This window comes from Asparagus officinalis, chromosome 2 (genome assembly GCF_001876935.1).
Source record: "Asparagus officinalis chromosome 2, Aspof.V1, whole genome shotgun sequence".
Lineage (NCBI taxonomy): Eukaryota > Viridiplantae > Streptophyta > Magnoliopsida > Asparagales > Asparagaceae > Asparagus > Asparagus officinalis.
In genome coordinates this window covers 50196538-50219686 of record NC_033795.1, presented here as the reverse complement: position 1 = coordinate 50219686, position 23149 = coordinate 50196538, and the positions used below count along the sequence as shown (strand labels likewise).

Genomic DNA, 23149 nt, shown 5'->3' with positions numbered 1-23149 from the left:
ATATGGCTTGTTATATATTCATAACATAGTTGATCAATGACTTCACTTAGTTCCTATTACAAGATTGTTTATATGTAACTTTATATTAATTTTATGATTCCTTTAATATTTGAAAAATAAAATACGAAACTTTATAAATACTTGCTTATTTTTCTTGATCTTTAATGGAGACTGCTTCTTTGATTAAAACAAAGTTGCTCAATATATTCTTCAAGGGGAACTCTGTTAGTGCTTCTTTGATAGATATGTCTTTTACCAACATCAATTAAACTGATTCGTAAATGTTTTTGAAATCTGGGTTTATTTCGTTGAATAATTTCTAGATTTGATGTGTACTGGTTATAAGTCCTAAAATTTTAAAGTTTTTTTGTGATTTTTAACTTTTAAGGGAGTTTTTGTAAATTTTATAACTTTGAGGTTTTTTTTACAAATTTTATTTTTTAAGTGACTGATGGTAATTCCTTAAATTTATCTATGTTGTTTGTAATTTTTAAAATTCCAGAATTTTAGGGTGTTTTCTTGTAATTTATACTTTTTGAGGTTGTTTCTACAGTTTTTGAAATGTTAAGGGTATTAATTGAAAATTTTAAACTCTTTGGGGACTATTGTTAATTTCCAGATTTTATTTTTATTTTTTTAAGTTTTGAAAAGTCAAGACGTTTTGTGTAATTTTAACATTTTGAGGGTATGTTGTGCAATTTTTGAAACTCTTTGGGTTTTTTGTAATACTTAATGTATTATAATATGTTAGATATGTTTCTTAATCTTTTTTGTGAACTGTTGTGCTATAGGTAGTTCACATAGGATTAGTATAGGATATAATTAGTATTAGGATAGAGTAAGATTTAAATAAAATATTCTAAATAACATTTCATGTATTTTATTAATATTTTTTTAAAAAAAATTGTTCTGCTATAGGTAGTTCACATTGGATTAGTATCAAATTAATTAGGCTTAGGATAAATTAATATTTAAAATAGTGAAGAACACTTTTGGCCATGAAAAACTTTTTCAAAACTCGTGATTTTAAAGGGAGTATATGATATGATATGATGTATGACTCATATTAATTGAGTGAGTTTCCAGTGTTACTATGATGGATGGATTGCGATTTTGATCTACATCCAATTAAAAGCTAGTAGCAATTTTTTTTAAATAAAAGAAAATGATAAACTGAATTTAATTTTTTTTTGTTGTATATCTGGAAATTAGATGGGATTTAACTCTAAAGTGAAAACAAAAGATTAAAATATCATATTTAAAATCCATTAAATTTGTTAAATTGAATGATATGATAATTTAAGGAAAAAAAAAACAAAGATGATAGGGACCATAAAAAGTTTTTTCTAAGCTCCCATCTTTAAAGAGGGTACATAATTTAAAAATACAAACCTAAGGGTTGCTATTAAATTATCAAAGAGACATCAGATCCCATTAGTATACCCTTCACCGACAATTTCCCCAAAACCCCCACCTGAGAAAGCCCTCCTCCGAAAATCAACTATCTAGAGGTAAACGTTTCTCTCTCTGCATCGATCAATCTGATCATAATTCGTTCTCTAGGCAAAAATTTCAAAGAAATATCGCTAAAAAGATCAGATCTTGGTACAGGTTAGATCTCATGGCGGCAGGTCCGGGGAGATCCATGCTCTACTCTCTTCTTCTCTTCATCATCATCCTCTCTCTCATGGAGATGTACAGAGGCAAGTTAGCATCTTCTGAGCTGCTGACAATTTTCGGTGGATTTATCAGCTCCCTCTTGTTCGTTGTGTTGCTGACGGTGAGCACTTGACTGCCCTAACATTTGTTCTGTCTGTTTCTAGCCCTTTCATTCATCGGTTTTAGGGGATTTAGGGTTTTAGATTGTTCATATGTTTCGAGACGGAATCAATCCTATATACACTAGGATTTAGGGTTGCTATTGTTCATAGTAGCTACATTGCTCTATTCCCTAGCTCTTATGGTCATTTTAGGGTTTTGGAGAGTTTGGTTTGTTGTTTCCTTGGAAAGATCGAATTTTGACGGCGAACTCTTGCTTGCCCTAAAATTGTTTTGTTTTATAGCCCTTTCAGTCGTTGGGTTTTGGATTTTTTGGTTTTGGATCGTGGGGTTTGCTGTTCCTTGAAAACATTGGATTTGACATTTTTTGATATTAAATACACATGCTTTGGCTTGCCTAGTTCATGTTAGGGGTGAATAATGTTGCTGTCCTTTTAGTCTCATCTTGACTAAATGGGGGCATCATTTGTGGCTTTATATGAGATTGGGTTGAATTCTCCCGGGTCTTTTTACAAATGGTATCGGACGCAACCCAGCTGCAGGTGAGCAGCACGGGTAGTGATGCTGGTATAACAATGTTTGCTTGAGCCTAGTGAAAAGCCAAATGAGTGAGGTGGGATTGCAATGCTTGTTTAGGAATATTCTAGTGCCAAGCTAGTTGACATGGTGGGGGGACTGCAGAAGCGTGGTAGTATGTTAAGGGTCCATTCTCCCCCAAATTTACTAGCTTTTAGGGGTTAGTTCTCCTAGATCTCTTGCAGTAATTTTGCTGTTAAAATTTGAACCTAAATTAGTCTACTTGCTTAGCTACTAATCTACACTATCTCCTGGTAGAATGTGATTGCATAACTAATCGGTATGAAAAGTTCGCTAAAGCTTTGTTTAAGCCCCTGGTTTCTTGTGTAAGTTTTGGGGAGTTTTAGCCCCATGGTCGATGACTAGAAGATTTTCACAGTGTATGTATTGTCGTTGCCATTGATATTTTAGGTTAATTATTCATTGCTTTATTACTATTAGGGGTGGAAACGAACCAAATAATTAACAAGTAGTTTGTTTATTGTTCGTCTTAAGTATTCGGTTAAATTCAATTCAATAGTTTATTTAACAATAAATGAATAGTTTTTAGTATTTGGCTTATAAACGAATGGAATTAACCAATTGTATTTCAATTCATTTAATTATTAAATATTCATTTATGTTTTTTATACTTTTATATTATTACGTTATATCTTTTATGTTTGTGTAATATAATAAGAGCATGTCTGGCAACTTCGGATTATAATTCACTTGGCTTATAATCCATAATCCACAAATGGATTATAAGCCAAAGTGTTTTGTAAATTTTAGGGATTGTAATCAATTTTTATAGTAGAGTGTTTGGCAAATGGGCGGCTTATAAGCCACCATTATTGCCAAAATGACCAAAAAGTATTGAATAGGGTTGAAGAGACATAAATGGGGCTTTGAATTTTCTAAAATTGCCAAAATGACCAAAAAGTATTGAATGGGGTTGAAGAGACAAATGGGGCTTTGAATTTTCTAAAATGGTGAGACGTATATTAGTCTTTAACACTGTCAAACCTTGTGGCTTATAGGCCACCAAAATATAAGTTGGGGGCATCCTAGCTTTTTTTTGGCAACTTATTTTTGGTGGCTTGTGTGCCAAAATAAGCCGATGGCCAAACATGTCAAAGTGACTTATAAGCCACAAAAGTGACTTATAAGCTACTTTGACAACTTGCCAAATATGCTTTAAATTTGGCGATTGGTAGTGATGTGGTTACTTCTCATCCACTTATTTAATGGGGGGATGATCAAGTGGAGACCATTTTTAAATGGGCACTTTATAATGTATGGATGAGAAACATCCACGTTACTATAAAGTACCAAATTTGTGCTTGTTATCAAGGGGGAATGATGGTTATGAGGTGGCGGAATTAAAAAAAAATTATTTAAAAGTTGCTTGAAAGACAGGGTTTGAACTCACGACCTCTTATTTAAGATACTTGCGACTAACTAAGTGTGCTACTATGATATTCGTGAACGTTTATCAAATATTTAGGTATTTAACCAAATCAAATTTGAACACCCTCGGCTGGAATTCGGATTTGAGTTTGAAATTTTCCAAACTTACCAAATTCAAGTCCAAATACGGTCGTATATCTATTTGAATTTGGTTTGCTTCCACCCTTAATTACCATGTAATTTTCATAAATTCTATTCTTTTTAACATTTCCATTCTTTAATCGCTTTATTATTTTTTTAATTAATTGAAACCACCTTAGCCTTGCCTATAACTTACCTCATACATTTTCCTTTCACAACATTACATAGATAGCTTATGCTAGATCAAATTTAAGATTGTAGTAAATGTTATAACCAATCGATAATTGTGTTCATAGCTCAATATTTTGACTTTCTTTAAACGGTATACCATGCGATTGACATAAGTTTAACTATCGTTCATATGACATAATATTATCATGCTTAATTCATGTCAGTAACATATTAATAACTTAATCTCCGAGGCAATTTTTGCAGGATTCTAGTTGCGCAACTTTTTATCTGGATTATTCCGCTATAAGTCTGTCCATTGCTTAAAGTTTTGGGTTCTATTTTGTTATGAAAGCCCCATAAAGCCAAACATTGCCCTTCCGCTTCACTCCCACTTCCTTTTTCCATAACATTTTATGACTAGCTTCAGTGTTTCAAAAGCAGGTGCGTAGCCCGCCTAGGTGGCAACCTAGGTCTAGGTAGTACGTAGGCCGCCCGCTTTGGTCCTAAAAGTGACTAGGGGAGCATGAGCCACTTATGCGGACTGCACTGCTTAGGTCTTGGTCGTGATTTTATTGCAGTCTCCACGTCCTCCATATTCTGAATTCCTCTGACCTCCTCCACTAAGTAAGACCTCCGCTTTTGACTTTTAGAAGACCTCCTCCACTTAAATAAAGAAAGAAATCTTCCTAGGTGCTAGGTGTTAGTTCGGCGCCTACCGGTGCCTGCTTTCTATGACATTGACATTTGTTATCAATTGTCGTAACTAAGAAATAAAAAACGGGAAACTATCCTGCCGTGGTTCCCCCATGGGCCACTAGGCTCTAGGCGCTTGCCTAGCACTTTTTGTAACCTTGACTAGCTTACGTTAGATAATGTGAAGTCTTATAACTAATCTATGTTTGGTTATATACACTCTTATGGTTATAACCTTATTTTGACACAAATATAATTTAAGCAAGGAAAAGATTACAAGGAGAGATCAACTAAACTTAGTGGTCAAATTTTCCTTAGATTTAGTAGAAGTATGGCCCAAGATGATCAGAATAAGAACTACCTTGTCTTAGAACATGCTCTACTCTAAAACTTCTAGATGACGTAAGAGTCGCATAATATCTTCCATAACTCTTTTGCTTGTCCAGCAAGCATGATATGGATCAGTTTATGTTTCATTGTGAGAATGAGAGGGGAATACCCTTCAATGATCAGATCCCAACCAATTTATTGTAGACACTGATAATCCTTTGAGCAAATTGAATATGATTACATGACTTAGGTGTGTAAATTTGCCATACAGTTTGGTTACAACAAAGCCAATGTCAAACCTTTCTGGTTCTTTGCACCAGGAATTGAGCTTGTACCATGATATACCATGAATAAGTTTTGTACCCAGCTTAAATCATTTTTTCCAGATTGTCCAAAGGGATTACAGACTATAGTGTTGATAGCCTTTTGTTCACTTGCAAGCATACTTGCACACCTTCTGAGTCAAATGAATATAGCTGCAACATATCCTTCATTGTGTCCTGTCATATTATGCGTTCAACAAATTCATATGCTAATTTCTATTAATATATTCCTATGTAAGTATTATATCTTTTACTAATGGAATATGAAGCCTAGACTTTGAGCAGCACCTGGTAAACAGCTTAACTAGCAAATATTAGAATACAAAAGAGTGGCAAAGCAAATTGAGTCCTCAAACTTTAATATCTTTCACCGGCAATAGAACTCTTGCTTCTCCCTTCTTTTGCTACTATAAGTTGATTTATACACTAATTTTCTTTCTGCTTCGTATTGGAATCCCTGAAATCAAATGGAATATTTCAAAATTCCTGCCAGATTTCTTTGACTACTTTGCGAAGCCTTGACTAATAAATACAGTTAGTCTAGCATTCTTTATTGTTTGCTTTTGCTCACATTCCAATGATTCCATGGTTATACTTTAAATATTAATAAGAATTGATGATCTGCTTAGTTACTTTAGGACTTGTTTAGAAATATCAACGGCTAACTTGACATGTAACTTAATGCGCTACTTATTATTTTCAATTTGTTACATTTTTATCTCAAGTTATATTTACTGCATTGATTTTTTACTTTGATTCGGACATATACTAGGAATTTTATATTGTAGCAGTAGCAATTTCTACAATATCGGGTTAATATGTGCTCATCCCATGCAGTTCATTGGCAACTATCAGGAGTCGTCTGGCGCTAGAACAGGATGGGGTGCTGGTGAGTTGAATGTCATTTGCATATTTGTTATTTTGATGGCTTTGAGTTAATAAGTTTGTATATAATTTTTTATGATGTTTGCAGTGTTACTTGCTGAATCCGTTGCTCTCATTGCTGCTGCTACAGTTCATCGTGTTTGTATCACTACATGGTATTACTTTTCCATCATTGAATGCATTCCATTATACAATTTTTTTCAATACAATTTCATACATTTCGTACCATTATTCATCGTGTGTTCTTAGATTCATCGTGTGTTCTTAGAAGATACAGATCAATTTAATGAGTTAACTTCAAAAAAGCCTCGTAATTTTGGGGGTTTTGCAGATAAACCCCCTAACTATTTTAATTCCAAACCCCCCCTAAACTTAAAGGAGTTTTGCACATAATGCCCCTAAACTTCTTTTATACCATTAAACCCCTTCGAGAATTTTCATTTCAACCACCCAAGGGCCGGGTAACACTGTCAAGTCCAATGTGTACATGCCAAGCACGCGACTAGAAAAAGTAAAAGTGTCTTCATTAGTCAAAAAATTAATGGAAATAATAAAAAGGGTAACATGATGATTTTTTCATCGTCGAGGAGTATTTTTGACTTCTTTGATCATGCCAATTGCCAAGACACATGATTTGTTAGACTTGACGTTATTACTTTGGGGAGTTGAAGTGAAAATCTTCAAGGGTTTGGCAGAATAAAAGAACTTTCGGGAGTTTATGTACAGAACCCCTCAAAGTTCATGGGGTTCTTTAACTAAAACAGCTAGGGGGATATCTTCAAAACTCCCAAAGTTAAGGAGCCTTCTGAAATTAACGCTAGTTTAATTTATAAATAATTATTCATGAAACAACAACAACAACAACTAAGCCTTTATCCTAAATGTTTGGGGTTGGCTACATGAATCCTATTTTTTCATTCCCTTCTGTTATTGGTCATCTCCTCCATTAAGTTAGTCTTAATCATATCATTCTTAATTGTTTTTAACCAAGTCATTCTACGTCTATCTCTAGATCTCGTAGCCCCATTAACTCTAATTTTATCGCTTTTCCTAATCAGTGTACTAAGATGTTTTCGTTGTACATGACCAAACCATCTTAATCTTTCCTCTCTCATTTCATCCTCAATAGGCACAACCTCTACTTTACCACGAACGCACTTATATCTTATCCTATCTTTTAATGTATACCCACAAGAACATCGTAACATTCTCATTTCTGCTACACTCATTTTTTGAACATGTTTAACTACTAGCTATAGTCAAGGTTACAGAATATGCTAGACGGTCTAGGCGTCACACCTAGCGCCTAGAGCCTTGATGTTGAAGTGGAGCCTAGGTAGTTTTCTTATTTTTTATCTTTTAGTTACAATAATTGATATTATAATATGTGAATGTTACAGAAAGTGCTAGGCGCCAGACTTGCATTTAGTCAGATTTCTTTCTTTGTTTAAACTCTAAAATGGCGACGACGGAGGTTTTGTTGGAGGCTAGAGGAGGTGTAGGGGGTGTTTATAGTTGGAGGAGGCTGGAGGAGTTCAGAGGAGGTTAGAGGACATGACGCTTAAAGTAGAGAAAATCACGACTAAGACATAAGCGATGCGGTTCACATAAGTAGCTCACACTCCCCTAGGCGCTCTCAAGACCTAGGCGGGGCAGCATAGGCAAGCTCCTAGGGCTAAGCACCCGCTTTTTAAAACATTATATAGTTAAAGAGTTTTGGCATACATGCTTATATTTCTTAAGTCAGCTTGTTGAATCTTGTGTAGTCATTATCTGACCTATGTGATCAAATAATTCATAAGGTCAAAATCGATATGTTGTTTAAAGTATTCATGAAGTTCATTTCTTTTAAGCTATGCTATTGGATGTTATTTGTAGCTATATATGTTTCAATTTTGTTGCATTTTTCCTTTAGTCATTTGATCTTGTTGCTATTGAATGTATTTTCTTATATTTCTTGTTTCTCTAGATTTTGCATATTTCAAAACCTTTATCATTCTATACTATATAAAAAACATCGTGGGGGTGTTGCATATTTCTCCATATTCAACTACGTTGATGAGTTGTTTTTGGAGCGTTGTCCCCCCCCCCCCCCCCCCCCCCAAATTGATGATTTAAGGTAAATTTGCAACTATTGAGTTCATGAGGTTCAAACACTCTCTTAGCAATTTCATGAATAGCGAACATATCCCATCTCATAGAGTCTCTTAGCTACTTTTAGCTATGGCTTTCAAGCTCATCCATTGCTTCCCTTTTTTTAAAGCTATTTGTAGCCTTTAGCTTTGTGCTTTTGGATGGCTATGTTTGAATTGGAGTTAGTTATGAGACATGGTTGGGACAAGGAAACTAGATAGAGTGTGACTATAGGTAAGCAAGAAGTAAGCCATGTAATATTTTCATGGCTTGCTAGTATCCCTGTCAGCTTCCTTTTAGCTTTCAAGAGGGGTTTGGGGCCCTTTTGGTCTATACATAGCTCCAGGTCATTGTAAATCTACATAAGCAAATATATATTAAAATATAGGAAAGCATTAGAAAATCCGTATTCACGTAATTCTACATAACTCAATTATAGGATGTAATGTATTATTAGATTATGAAATGTCCAGCCACCTGCACTCGTAACGGCTACATGTTTATTATGAACTATGTGCTGCCAACTGCACTCATAATGGCTACATGGTTTTATGAGATTGAACGAAATAAAAGCTTTTTTTAATTCTCAAATAGTTTAAACTTATTCAGCATTTTAATTGTTAAGGAATGATGTACGGGTAAATTACTAAAAGTGCATAATCAAACTCCATAAGCAAGTATGACTTAGTCACTAGCAACCTGTGTTTCAAAAAGCTTTTTGAAACTCGCTTCAGAGCTTGCTTAAGAACATTTTGAAGGATAATCACTTCGAAACTCAAAAGAGAAGCTCTTTATCCCGTTACGCTTTTCCACTTAAATCTTACACTTCATCACTTAAAGCATAATTGAAGTGTCCGCTTCATGCTCCATGAAGCGCTTCTTTTTTTATTCTTGAAGCACACACTTTAGACAAGGTATGGACATATAAATTCATATCTAGAATTCAATATTTTCTATTCCTTAGGACCTGTGACTATTTCCTTGTCCATTATATTGTACTTTATACTGTATACTAAAGTTACTAGAGATGAACAGTTCTTGGCTACACTTCATCACCAATAACTTTATATAGAGTGTAATGTTGTAAATCAAAATAGAAAAGGTCACGTAGCCCAATGGTACGAATCACCAATATAAAATATGTGAGGTGACGAGTTCGATTACCGCACTTTCAATTTCTTTTATTTTCACTTAAATTAACTGTTTTTTAAAACCTATAAGTCAAAGCTTTATCTCATCTTTTTAGCCCATCCACGTCTGAAGTCACTCTTCAATTGCTTTTATCTATAAATCCAATGCATTATCTCCGTTATTTTTAAACCTATCGCTTTCTAAAGTCTTGTTTTAAAATATTCTACTCAATGTTATTGTATTTTTTATAACTTTCCTATATTTTGTCCAAGTGGTTACATATATTTTTTGTTTTCACTTAAAATTGTTTTGTTTTCACTACTAAAAAACTATACTTATACTTTTTACCTATAAACCCAAAGCTTTATCTCATTTATTTTAAACCCGACTACTTGTAAAAGTCACTTTTTGACTATTTTTTGCCTTTAAACCCAAAGCTTTTATCTTATTTATTTTTAAACCTATCCACTTCTAAAGTCACTCTTTGACCCATAATATTTCACCTTAAGTTATATTTTGTTGTAACATTGCTGAATTTTTAAAGTGGTTAGATATTTTTTTTCACTTCAAAATTTTTTTTGGTTGTCACTACAAAAAACTGTACCTATAAACAAAAAGTTTTATCTCATCTATTTTTAAACCCAACTATTTCAATAGTCATTCTATGACCCAAAATGTGCCATCCAAGTTATTGTATCTTGTTGTAATGTTATATTTTTGTTTTGTGTATTTCTAAACCAAAATTTAAAAACTTTTTATTTGACCTTTTTCACACTAATACTACAATATCGCACATGATCAATTCTGCTCGTTTTTATCTGGAATTTTGCACCAATGTAGTGGATGATCTTGTTTTTTATAAGGAAATTTAAGTTTAGATCGCGTGTCTTCAATATAATTATGTGACTATAAACAAGTTGTATATCTTATATGTATTTAATGTATAATAATTTGCGTCTTTGTATAGCATATTTGATTGTTATTTTCTAATCAAGACTTGAATGTATTTATATGTAAATTATTGTACCACTATATATTATATGTTGATAATATTTTTAAAATTTTAAATATACATATTTAACTCATGAGGCTTACCCTCATGTTTTGAAGCTAATGCCTTGCTTCGTAAAAAGGCCTAACACTTCACCTTGTGCTTCCGCTTTTTTATAACATTGCTAGCAACTACTAGAGCTAAACTTCAACTACTACTTAAACTAGTAAGTATAAAGTAACATCTCTTGACTAATAACTACTTGATGATTCATTTTTCCTCAATCCAAATAATCATCAAACAACTTTCCTTATCAAAATTGTGGTTTCCTAGGAGGAGCATGAGGTTCTATGAAAGTTTCTTGTATTTTTTAGGTTGGTCAACCTGATGTTAATCATGTAAAACTGTTGTTAAACTTATAGCCAAGGAAACAAGTTGCTACAAATTTCATCTTTTTATCATATTGTTTAAACTTATGCGACTAGGAGCTGATTAAATAAATCATCCTTGACTTAGAAAGAACCTGAAACAAAGAGAAAGATGATAAATTCATAACATATGACATTCACCTAGAAGGTATATACAATGCAAAAGAATAAATAAACAAATTCACAAAAATATATTACCTAGAGATGATCATGGTTCTATCTTGGAATAGTTCAAGTTTTATAGGTATAACTGTAACAGATATCAATATTAGCAATGTATTTGAACTCACATTCCAAAACTCGAAAAAAAAAACATTCAATAAAAGAAACTATATCAGCAAAAAGATGTAACAAGACTTCAATAACAAGTAAAGCCCTAAGCATAACATTGCATAGGGCTTTTTTTTTTCAAAGGAAAGCCTCTCAAAAAAAGGAAAAAAAGAAAAAGAAAAAAGGAAAGCCCTATGCAATGTGATGAGCTGAAATACAAGTGGTATAAGACATACATTCTACTAAATCTAGACAAGAGGAGACAGTTGTATGCATGCACTTATTTGTAAAGATGCATATATGATTTAAAATGTAAGCATGCATTATAAGCATGTTTTCATACATTGAAGGACTGTAAAATGTCAAATAATGAATACAATCAATCAATACATAAATTGTTTCAATGAGGAAATTCATGAAATATTTAACTTGATGTATATTTTGATAAAGTTTAGATGAAGTTCACTTTTGAACATAGCAAACTTACTAAAATGATTAAATTATTACATCCAATAAAACAGTTTGACCCCGAAAGTTAGAAAAACAAATAATTAATGAAGATTATCCAATAGTAATATATTATGCAGTGATTTTTAATTATGTAGGTGGGTTTTGAACTCTTGACATGGGCAGTATCAAACATATGAAGGGGTGTTTGTTTACCTAAAAGTGTGAAAGAGACTCACTTTTTTTCACTTTAGGTGTTTGTTTTATTAAAAGTGCATGTGAAAGTGAAATGCAAAAAATCTGTAACATCAGATTTAATGCATATTAAACTTCCCCTAAAAAATTCGAATATTGTATTAAAGTGGAGAAGTGGAGACCACTTTTAACTAAAAAATTTAAGGGACTAATTTTAAATAGTAAAGATTTAAGGGACTAATATAGAAAACTCCAAAAAATATTTCATTAAATACATGTCAAACCGAATTGGACCTACAACAAAAAACTTTTGCTTAACACTATTCGTGGGAAAAAGAATAGATCTAATATAAAAATATGTTTTTAATTAAAAGTGGTTCCTATTTTTTTTCACTTTCCTATGATATCTGTATATTTTTTTGGGAAGTTGAATATGCATTAAATCTGATGTGAGAGATTTTTTGCATTTCATTTTCACATGCACGTTCAATAAAACAAACACTTAAAGTGAAAAGTGTGAGTCTCTTTTGACTTTTATTTTTCACTTTCAGGTAAACAACTCCCCGTTGATGTGTTCGACAATGTAACCCCTTATGTGTTGAACATTGTCTATGTGAGAGCTCAACATAAGAAAAATTCACCCTATAGTATAGTAGTATTGGATAATCTTCATTAATCTGTCATGTGTGTGTTTTTTTTCCTAATTTCAAGGTCAAACTATTTTACTAAATATATTATTTTAATCATTTTGCTAAGATTGCTATGTTTTAAAGATGTGGTTTCCAAGTATCTTGCCAATATTAATATATGTCCTGGTGAAATCTATAAAAATTGAACTATTCCCAGATGTAATCATATTTTAGCTAGATAATGTTTTTGCTAACTTGTTTATTTAATCATTTGAATTTTACTTGCATTCCACTTGAATGTAGTTTGTTATGAAAATTTACCATCTTCTCTTTGTTCTAGATTTTTTTGTGAGTCGAGGATGATTTCTCTAGTCAGCTCCTAGGTTGCATAAGTTTAAACTACATGATAAAAAGACTGAATTTTTTACGAGCCAACAGTTTTGAGACTTGTAGCTATCCTCTTCCTTGGATATCAATTTAACACCAATTTTATGTGCTTGACATCCAGTTAACAACCGACTTAAAGTATTTCCATATCTTTCCAAGAACCTTATGCTCCTGCGGAATAAAGAAAATTGTTTGATGATGATTTGGATTGTGGAAAACTGAATCATTTATGCCCTAGGGGGAAAACACAAGAGCACATCCTTCTCCATCTTCCTTCTTCAACGCCTCCATGTACTTTTCAACTGGATTCAATTCTTACCATCTTATCTGCACTTGTTCAAAAGCACACCCGTCTTTGTATATTTTCCTTTCCATGTCGTCTCTCTCCATCTAATCTTCAACTGGAACTCAATTCTCACTCTTATCTGCACTTGCAATGCTAAAAGAAGAGCAAGGGGAAGAAGCACCAACAATAGCATGACAAACATTAGCACTGGGCTCACATTATTTAGCAACATTAGATGCTCTCTGTGGGTTATTAAGCTTCCTTGATCTTGAAACTTCTGCACTGATACACATGTCAGTTCCAGTCCTTGGAAAAACCTTCTCTCTCATCATATGAAGGTACATTCTTCTAGAAGCCATGGCCAAGCATTATGGTTCCCTTTCTGCACAAGCATACATCTTGTTAAATCTCTTAATCGATTTTGCCTCCTTTGCTTTTGTTCTAGCAATGAATTTTATTTACCGTGGGTACTAAGTCTGTCAGACAAATCTTTTGAACAACCTTTTTTATGCTAATTGCTGGTCTACTACTATTTGATTAATTTGGTATTGTGTTTCATTGATGTCCCTAACCGCTATCTGTTTCTCATGCTACAAAATTTTGATGGAAAGTGGATTGGCCTTCTGAAGTACTATTGATGAATGTCTATATAAATTAGTTGTTCATATGACCCTATAACACTCACATAAATAGAGAAGACAGTATACGCACCAACAATGCACTCACATAGTTCTCCTATCCACCTCCTATACATTGCATAATTCTATCTCCTATCCACCTTCTTTACATTGCATAATTCTATCTTGTGTTGTTTTTTTTTATTCACTTAAGAGTAGGATTCATGAACCGACCCCTAAAATTTGGGATTAGGGCTTTGTTGTTGTTGTTGTTGTTGTATATAACCCTGGAATTATCCCTAACAGATTAATAGTTTTGGACCAGTAATAGCTAGGTGCCAGACCAGTGCCAGCCGCCTAGGCTTCTAGGCAGTTTTTTAAGTGATGGTGGGGGAGGTTTTGTTGAAGGCGGAGGAGGTGGGGGAGGTGCTCGTGATCGATGGGGGAGGTCAGAGGACGTGGAGGCAGCTTCGGAGGAAATCATGACCAAGACTTTAAGCAGTGCAGTCCGCATTAGTGACCCGTGCTTCCCTAGGTGGGAGCCTAGACCGCTTTTAAAACATTTTTGGTGATGCGCACGATTAATTTTGTATTTTATGTAATATGCGTATTATGGCATATTCCGCGGTGCCTGAATTAACAGTGTCATTTCATGGTATAAAATGGAGAGATTAAACACTCTGCGTTGAATCATGCATTCTTAACCCTGAAATTAATCATCTGTTTTCTTTCTTTATGTGCAGTTTCATATTTTCAGCTGGATTTCTCTACGAAATTAACAAGCTTTCAGCACTGATGCTTGCGAAGGGTGATACAAAAGTGAAACGGTACTAAGGAGAAACGTCCTCATGGCCTATGCATACAAGGAATCATTTTACTGCTCCTTAGTCTACAGCAGGATGTTGAAGTTTTTATGAGTTGATATCTGTTATTGCCAAGCATCTCCTTGTGATCTTTGTACTCATAATTTTGTAGAAGCAAAAGCTTGAGAATATTATCCCCATAGAAGAAACACCGAGAGTATTTTCCTTGTTATCATTTATGATGGCGAAATGGATGTATTTGGTCAAATTGCCTAATCTGAATTTTCAAGTTGCAATTGCTAGGTTGAATGGGAATTTCGTGGTGCTAATTCGAGGTGCATGTGTTACCTGTGTGCAGTATCCTAAACCATATGGGCATCAAACTTTGACACAATATTAGTTTTTGGTTGTGCACGCTTTCAGGCATCCCGTTGGATGATAGTAACTACCATATATTTTTCGTGTTGACATCCAAATAATATGGTAGTGTTATTCTCGATCTTTATAGTTGAAGTAAAGCTATGAACTCTGGATTTGAGCCATTCTGTGAGGATGTTGTTGGCTCTTCTGAGACCTATCTCCTGTTGAACCATCTTCGCCTCCGATTGTCATAGGATGGTCTAAATCTTTGAATGAATTAATAAACAAATACATTAATAAATAAAAAAATAAAATAAAAATAGGGTGTATAGTTCTTCAACTATAGATTGTATTTTTTTTTCTCTGGTCGACTGAAGCATGATATGAAAAACATGGTTACTAGTTTCTGTTTCTAGTTGGTGGTCTTCTGTTTGATCCCGCATTCCTGCTGCATTATTTAGTTCAAATTTTGATTAGTGAAGAGGGCTCGGATAATGAAAAAGGGATTATTATTATTATTATTATTATTATTATTATTATAAATAGAGCCTTCGTATTCCCAGGTTCTTCATAAATTGCGAAAAAGCTTTAACTACCTTGATCATCGCATAAAAGAGACCTTGTATGACTTCGGAGAAATGCAAATTGAAAGAACTCGTATTGCTTTAATAAAATGTTACAACATACACCAAGAGGGGGGGAAAACTTGGAAAAATTATACAACAGCCACCTAACCTTGCAAAAAATCACAGAATCTGGCCTAACAACTGATTACCAAAATCTTACATGCTTTCTTTATCCCCAACTTCAGGAATGTGTTTCTATATTCATTACAATCATACAAGCTCCATTAAAAGGGGATCCCCAGAAGACATAACTCTAATCAACTTGATGAATTCAATCTCATCGTGAATATCCAAGGGGTAAACCGCAGGTACTCGAGTAGAATAGACATTAGCCAAAGAAGAATTGGCTGGTTTTTCGGGACTGTACACAATATTTGAGAGAGCTTCGGAATCATAATTTTGTGGCGAATCCATTGCCAAGAAAAACATGGGCACTGCGACTTTGTGGTGGATATTCATATCTCCAAGAAGCCCCACGAGATCAGTAAAGTCACCAGCGTGACGTTGAGGAATGTAGAAAATTTCACTGCCACAGATGATCAGTTTGTTCTCTTCTGGCATGGTTTCTTTGTAACTAACTTGGAAATGAACTGGAAAATTGTTTACAACTTGTTTCACTAGTGCAGCTTGTTTTTTAAACCATTTGGAGCTATTCTCATCTATTGTGACGGAAACCCAAGACTTAGATACCTGTAAAAAGATAGCACAAAATCCAATTTATTAATTTTAGCATCTTCATCATGATCATCGTTATCATCAATATCTAAGTATTTTCTCCTCAAAATGGGGATGACTAACGTAACAAAACTAGAAGTTGAGGAGGTTGCACAAAAAATTGCCCAAAGTTCTACTGCCATGTAAACTTGATTCTTAATGAATTGGTGGCAAATATCTCGGCCAACATATGCTACAAGTTAGGGCTATTTGGATATGTACTTAAGACCAATCTTTGTAGAAGGCCAAGGTCTTGCAAGAAAGGAGAAGCTCTCCAAATTCATTATAGGCTTGGTAAAAGTACAGACAAAAAGGAAAATAGTGGATAGGCAAGGATACAAAGGCAATAAAATCATCAATAAAGGAAGTTACTGTTACCTTGTTGGTGATCCACAATTTTCCCTTGTTTGCCTGCAAGAGATTCCAGTAGTTGAGAATCATATTGTCCTGAAGGAATAAAAATCCCTCAGCACCAGCATAGCGTTCAAACACTTTGGGCAAGTACCTGTCCAATTATTAGCTTATATTAGTATTTTTCAAATTAGTGCAACTTTTCAAACAGTAGTTTAATCTAGATAATGAACATAATTCAGTAATACTTTCTCAATAATATTGATAAACTACACAGAAAATCCAACCAAGGAAAGGGTGAAGTTCATATTAAGCATACAAGCAGCATAAATTATTAAACAAAAATATAATAGTATAGTAAAAGAAAAGATGAACTGTGAGATATACTGAAGCACTTCCATGAATATGACTGTACAATCCTTATATAGTTATACACAATAAGGCTGGAGCTTCTATAGGACGTTAGCTCGAGGTTGAAAACTACATTACAAGTACTGTGAAATAGACATGCATGAACAGGATGATTGAAACCAGTTATACTGTCAAACAACAATGCAGGTAAATCCGTAAATGAATCAAATCCAGTTTGATGTATGTATCTACTAAAGAAAAAAATTGTCTTCATTGGTGAAAACTGCATTTCCCACTTTTAATACTTGTAATCAAACATGTACCAGGTTCCACCAGAATTCATACTGAAAAGTTATCTAGCGCTAAAGCAATAGAATTAACCTCATATATTGGTACTGCTAGAAGCTAGTGACTTGGTCATTTAAACTCATAAAACAAGGAAAAATAAGAGATGAACTTAACTCCACACCATCTGAACTCCATGACTAAATAGGAAAATGAAATCCAGAACCTCAGTGTCCTGTAAATCCTTATTTTGGTAAGCGGGAACAACTCATGCTATCTTCAGTCATTTAAACTCGTAAAAAAGGGAAAAATAAGAGAAATGAACTTAAATCCAGACCATTTGGACTCCATGACTACCTAGGGCAATGGAATCCATAACCTCAGTGTCCTATAGATCCTTAGTTGCCATCTAACCAGAAATAACTCATGCTGTTGCGCAAATGAATAGCTTTGAAAATCCAAGGAGGGTTCGTGGTGGCCTGTAAGATACTTGGCACACAACAAGTATTAGTTGTAATATCCAAATGCAACATGATAAAAAGAATTTGCATCTGCAAACTTCTGATCTAAACCAATTCAAAGGTAAATAATCAGCTCACGTTATAGTTGTGGATTGTGAAAATAATTAATACTTCGAGAAAAGTCGAGAATGTATGAAATTGCTCGCAAAAGCTTCAAAGCAACTAGTTATACTCCACAATAAGATTTTTATTTATCTATAGCAACCTGATAGTTTAGTATCAAATAGTGAGGTAACTCCAGGCTTCAACTAACCTTCTCGTCTCTGACACCATTTTTTGGCTATTACCAAGATATTGTAATCATAAACCACTCTAGGAAGAGAAGTTTATCCTCCTTAATTTAATCTTGTCCAATGACTAAAACATAACTGACTGTCTCTTGATCTAGAAAATAATTGGCATGGGCTAAACACTTGCTCCTTAATTTGACCTTCTCATCATGAACTTTGTTCTGCAGTTATTTCACAAAACTTACTTAATCGCAAATTAGTGGTTACCAAGTCTGTTTCACTCTGATATTAATCCTCACATGGTCCACACAGAACATATGCAGGTCATAAAGGTATTGGGATAGCTCAGGTATAAGCCAGATAGACAAACAGATCATGTTAGGTGGCCAAAGCTAGGAGCAAAGCTTTTGCATAAGTTGGGATTCTCTCTAGGATTTTCTATTCAAAGTTCTGGAAGTTCCTGTCATTCCATGTGATACATGTGTAGATATAAGAAGGATTAAAATAAAAAAAAAAGTAAAAAGAAAACTGTCAAATATAGGGGGAGAATAAAACTACAAAATTAGGAAATATCCAAGATCTTTTACACTGATACCGCATAACTACTTTGGAAAGATATGGAAAACAATCTTGTAGGATGTGCGACCATGGTAAAGATGGCACACATTTACACATATGTTGACAAAACACGCGATAATGAGCACCTAACGAGAGATCATATAGTCCCTATAGGAATGAGCAGCTACTTTCCGTTTTTTGAGGACTTAAGATCCACGATATCGAATGTTCCTGAAACATCAAATTAAAGATTTTCCCACTGCATTTTGCCATACTCCTGTCACCTTGACCTTCTGCATCCTCTTCAAAATACACCTTAGATTTCAGTTATTGTTCCAAAATGTATTACATATGACCCATGATCTAATCTCCATCTTTTCGGTTACTAATTCAGCAAATGCATAAAGATCATAAACATTTATTTATTGGTTAACTTTTCCAGAGTCATTCACTCAAATATCAAACCATATCATCCATCACCAAATACCAGTACGACCCGACCCAATGTCCTTTTGCTTCTTTTGTTCTAGTTCCTATGAAGTATGGACATGGATATGACATGATACAGACACAAAATACTACAGATTCTGAAAACCAAGGAAGCGAGTAGAACATGGATATGGAAAAAAATAAAAATAAAATAAAGGTCTAGGTAGTTTCTTTTCAAGCTAAGCAATCATATATAGAAACACCTCGATTTTGAAACATCCTATTACTTCATTGGGTAACTAAGTTACCAAATAAGTTCCTCACTTCCTCCAAGTTTGATGGAAAGAAATTTAAAGGTCTATTTAGTTTCTTCTCAATTGAAGCAATCATGAACTGAAACTCCTTGATTTGAAACATCCTATTACTTTGTAGGGTAACTAAGTTATCAAACTAGTTCCTCCACATTTGATGCAGAAGCCATAGTCAATGGATGACAAGCTACTCCAGGTTATTCATGGTTAACACAGCCAGAGAGGACACTATTAGAGAAGCTGAAAATTCTGAAGTAATCATAGCTAAAAGGAAAGGGGTACTCGACAGTTGAAGGACCTAAATAAGCCTATGCATTATCATACTTGCACATGGATTAAGAAGTTTATTTTCTACATAGCCGCCAATGTTATCTGACTCCAGTTCCCACAATCATCTAAACCTTAACATGTTCTTTGACGGTTCAAAGAAACTTACAGTAACTAACTTTTAGGCTAAAGCAGCTTATTTAGGAACAAAACCTGGGTGCCGAAGGAACTGCCTCAAATATAAGAGTAATAAATATAAGCTTACCAAAATGAAAAAAGATAAAAGATAAGATGCACTCACTTGTATGCATGGGACAACTGACCATCCTCCACAACCAAATCCACATTCTTCTGTTCTGAAAGGATTATAACAGTTTTGAATATCCTTCCATAGAGCAACCTCCACTCAAGAGCAGTACGCTCCACAGGCCCACTGCAGTACATTACAAGCACCACATTCCCAAAGTTCTTCCTCCACCTAATAAGATTCCCAATCTCATAATTCACCGTTCCAACCTCCTCAACCCCAAGATGCACCGATGGCAACTTTTTAGGCACAAATTCCCTCCTATCTCCATGCCCAATAGTCGCCCTTGGCCGATCAAGCTCCAATGACATCAACCTCGGCTGCTGGTACCCAACCGACAACAAATCCTGCAGCCAAGCAGCAGTAAACTTCACATCCAACTCCGTCCAAAAGCCCTCCTCAGCCATCGCATAGCTAAGATGCAAGATCCTCTCAAACAAAGTCGGCTTATTCGACCTCCAAGACAGTAAGAACTTGATCAACCTCCCTACGTTGACATGAAGATCCTTCTCCTCAGCAAAAGGGTACGACTGAGCATTATCCACCCGATGAATTGTTGGAGGATAAACTGCCACAAACCCACCAATCTCCCACAGTATCCTCTGTGCCCAATACCCCCTCAACACATCCGAAGCCATAGAACTAATCGAAACAGGCAGCATCAACCCCCAAAAAGCCTGCGAGTGAAACAAAGTATTGAAAGAATTCACTGGTACCATAGTCCCCTGAGGCAACGCCACCTTTGGCGCATCATCATCAAACCTAATGTCAAAAGCCTCCAACCCAGACGACTTACGGGTGAAATAGAACACTGAATCGACATCCGGCAAGCCATTAGACAAACCCTGCTGAATGAACTGCTTGCCACTAAACACCTCAGTATAAAACTCCTCATGTCCAACTTCCCCTACATTCTCAAGAGGAAGCCCTCTCGGCCAAACCGACCGCTGTCCGAAATGCACGTAAGGGTTCACCACAGTCCTGTTCGGGTCATGGTGACTGTACTGCAACAAAACAGGATGACTAGTTACTTCTCCAATCAGCTCAAGGTCGAAATGCCGGCCAAGATCTCCATCCCCAAGCACATCAGCACGGTCATCAGCGTCGAAGATCTTACGGGCACCATGCCGGATGGCGAAGAGGTACCCAACAGACTTCCTGACATACGAATTGTACGGCAAGTGACCGGTGATCCGAAACCCTAGCTGGGCTTGAAGCTCGAGGGAGAGAAAGATGGCGCCTTTGAGCGACCAATCTTGAGGAGTGTGGGAGTTGCCCACAGCAAGAAGCTGCCAGCCCTTCACGCGGGCGAGCCGCTGCAGCGACGGAGTCGGGTGACTCGACACCAGCAAGAAGCTGCCAGCCCTTCACGCGGGCGAGCCGCTGCAGCGACGGAGTCGGGTGACTCGACACCGAGACAACAATCCATCGATCCGACCGGAAGGAAGCAAAAGGCGAGGTAGGGTTTAGGGGAGGCAAAGGTGGGATCTTGTTCCAATCAATTCTAGGGTAGTCAATCAAAGAAGAGGGGTTTGGGGTCGAATGCGAGCGCTCGAAGCAGAGGAGGGCGGCGGTGTCACCAATACTCGGCAAAAAGAACACGGCGGCGACCGTCGTAACGACCAGCAACAAAACGATGGCGAACCTCGACGAGTTATCCGAGGTCCAGGAGCTCGGATCCAGGATCTTGCTCTTCCTCGGCGATCTCTCGGGACGCGAGGGTTTCGGAGCGGATCGATCCTGGACCAACATCGTGTCGACGGAATCGAAATCGAAATCGAAATCGAATCGATCTGGGGCTAAAACCGCAGTGAGATCTCAGGGTTTGGTACTGCCGACAGAGGAGTTGAGGCTTCGCTTTCAACGGAGGTTAGAGATCTGGCGGTTGGTGGTTTGGTTGAGAAGAGATTGGTGAAGTGCGAGATTATTTTTTTTTTTTTATTCTTGTCTTTTCTTTTTCCTGTTTCGGGTGAAATTTTAAATGGGGGAAGATGATGCTCGAAGGAGACAGTTGAGCTTTAATTTGTTTTTTTTTTTCTTCCTTTATTTTATTTTTTTCGGATTTAAGTTGTATTGGGAGTTTTGTGGTGATGGCGCTGTTGGCGTCAGCAGCAAGCGTCGCCAAGTGGGTTGAGCGTGGGAGCATTTTCAGGGCAGTGAAGTGACTGTTTGTCAGGGGGAAGGGGAGACGGACTAATTTTTGTTTTAGATCTTTTAGAAATTTATTTTTAAAAATAGACTCTTTTTAGATTTATTTGCAAATTTCGACTTAGTTTCAGCCATATTGCTAAAACTTGGTCGAAATTTTCGAATAAAGTTAAGAAACTTCACGGGATTTAGAACCCCGTGAAGTTTAGTCCTTAATTAAACTTCATGGGATCCTAACTCCACGAGATTTTAAATCCTAGGGAGTTCAATATAACATGATTGTCATAGTTGACCAAGTGGTTAGCTTAATGGTGTGTTTGGGAGTTTACTTAGGGAAGGGAAGGAAGGGGAAGGAAGGGGAATTTTTCCCCTTCCTTCCCTTCCCCTCCATTACACCCCAATTTGGGGTGTAAGAATTTGGCTGAGGCAAGCTTTTTGGTTAGCGCTAATTAATTAAGGACATAACTTCACGGGATTTTTAATCGCATGAAAATTTTCAACTTTATTCGCAGATTTCTGGCTAAACCTGGGTCAAAATTTGCAAATAAATCTGAAAAGGGTCGATTTTTGGGAATAAATTCCTAAAAGGGTCTAAAACGAAAATTTGTCCTATGCTAAATAAGATATCTTGGATCATCATCATATACGAGTTAGGGGAATGTTTTTCATGGTTAATATTACCCTTAACTTTTTTAAAATATTATATTGTTATCCTAATCTATTCTAATTTTCCTATCTTCTTTGAATTATAATTAAATGATTTATCCTATCCATAATGAGACTTAACATGTTATTGGATAAAGGAGATATGTTTGATATAATTCAAATCTTTTACTTATTTTATTTTGTAGAGAAATCTAAAAAATAAATGTTAGCCTAAAAGTTTTTGGACCTTGTAAAAAATATCCTCCAAGTTTTTAACATTACAAAAAATACCCCTAAAAATTTAAAATTTTATTAAAATATCTTGAAAATTATAAATTTTACTTATTTCAATTCAGTGAGAAATCTAAAAAATATATACTAGCTAAAAAATGAAAGTTTTTAATATTGGAGAAAGTGTCTTGTAAGTTCTGAAAAATACAAA

The 23149-nt window shown here is 35.3% G+C and overlaps 2 protein-coding genes across 3 annotated transcripts; one reads left to right on the top strand and one right to left on the bottom strand.

Annotated features, from left to right (window-relative positions):
* LOC109831474 (keratinocyte-associated protein 2) lies at nt 1414–14933 on the top strand. Its single transcript, XM_020398795.1, has 5 exons — nt 1414–1511; nt 1612–1780; nt 6240–6291; nt 6376–6442; nt 14545–14933. The coding sequence occupies exons 2-5, from the start codon at nt 1622–1624 to the stop codon at nt 14633–14635; spliced, it is 369 nt and encodes a 122-aa protein (XP_020254384.1). The 5' UTR covers nt 1414–1511; nt 1612–1621; the 3' UTR covers nt 14636–14933.
* Nucleotides 15597–21996, bottom strand: LOC109831473 (probable glycosyltransferase STELLO2). Of its 2 annotated transcripts, none has more exons than XM_020398792.1 (4): nt 21316–21996; nt 19909–21248; nt 16683–16809; nt 15597–16280 (listed from the first exon to the last, which is right to left on the bottom strand). In XM_020398792.1, the coding sequence occupies exons 1-4, from the start codon at nt 21664–21666 to the stop codon at nt 15801–15803; spliced, it is 2298 nt and encodes a 765-aa protein (XP_020254381.1). In that variant the 5' UTR covers nt 21667–21996; the 3' UTR covers nt 15597–15800. The 2 variants fall into 2 exon arrangements, with proteins under 2 accessions (XP_020254381.1, XP_020254382.1); XM_020398793.1 differs by having other exon boundaries at nt 19909–21260; nt 21328–21996.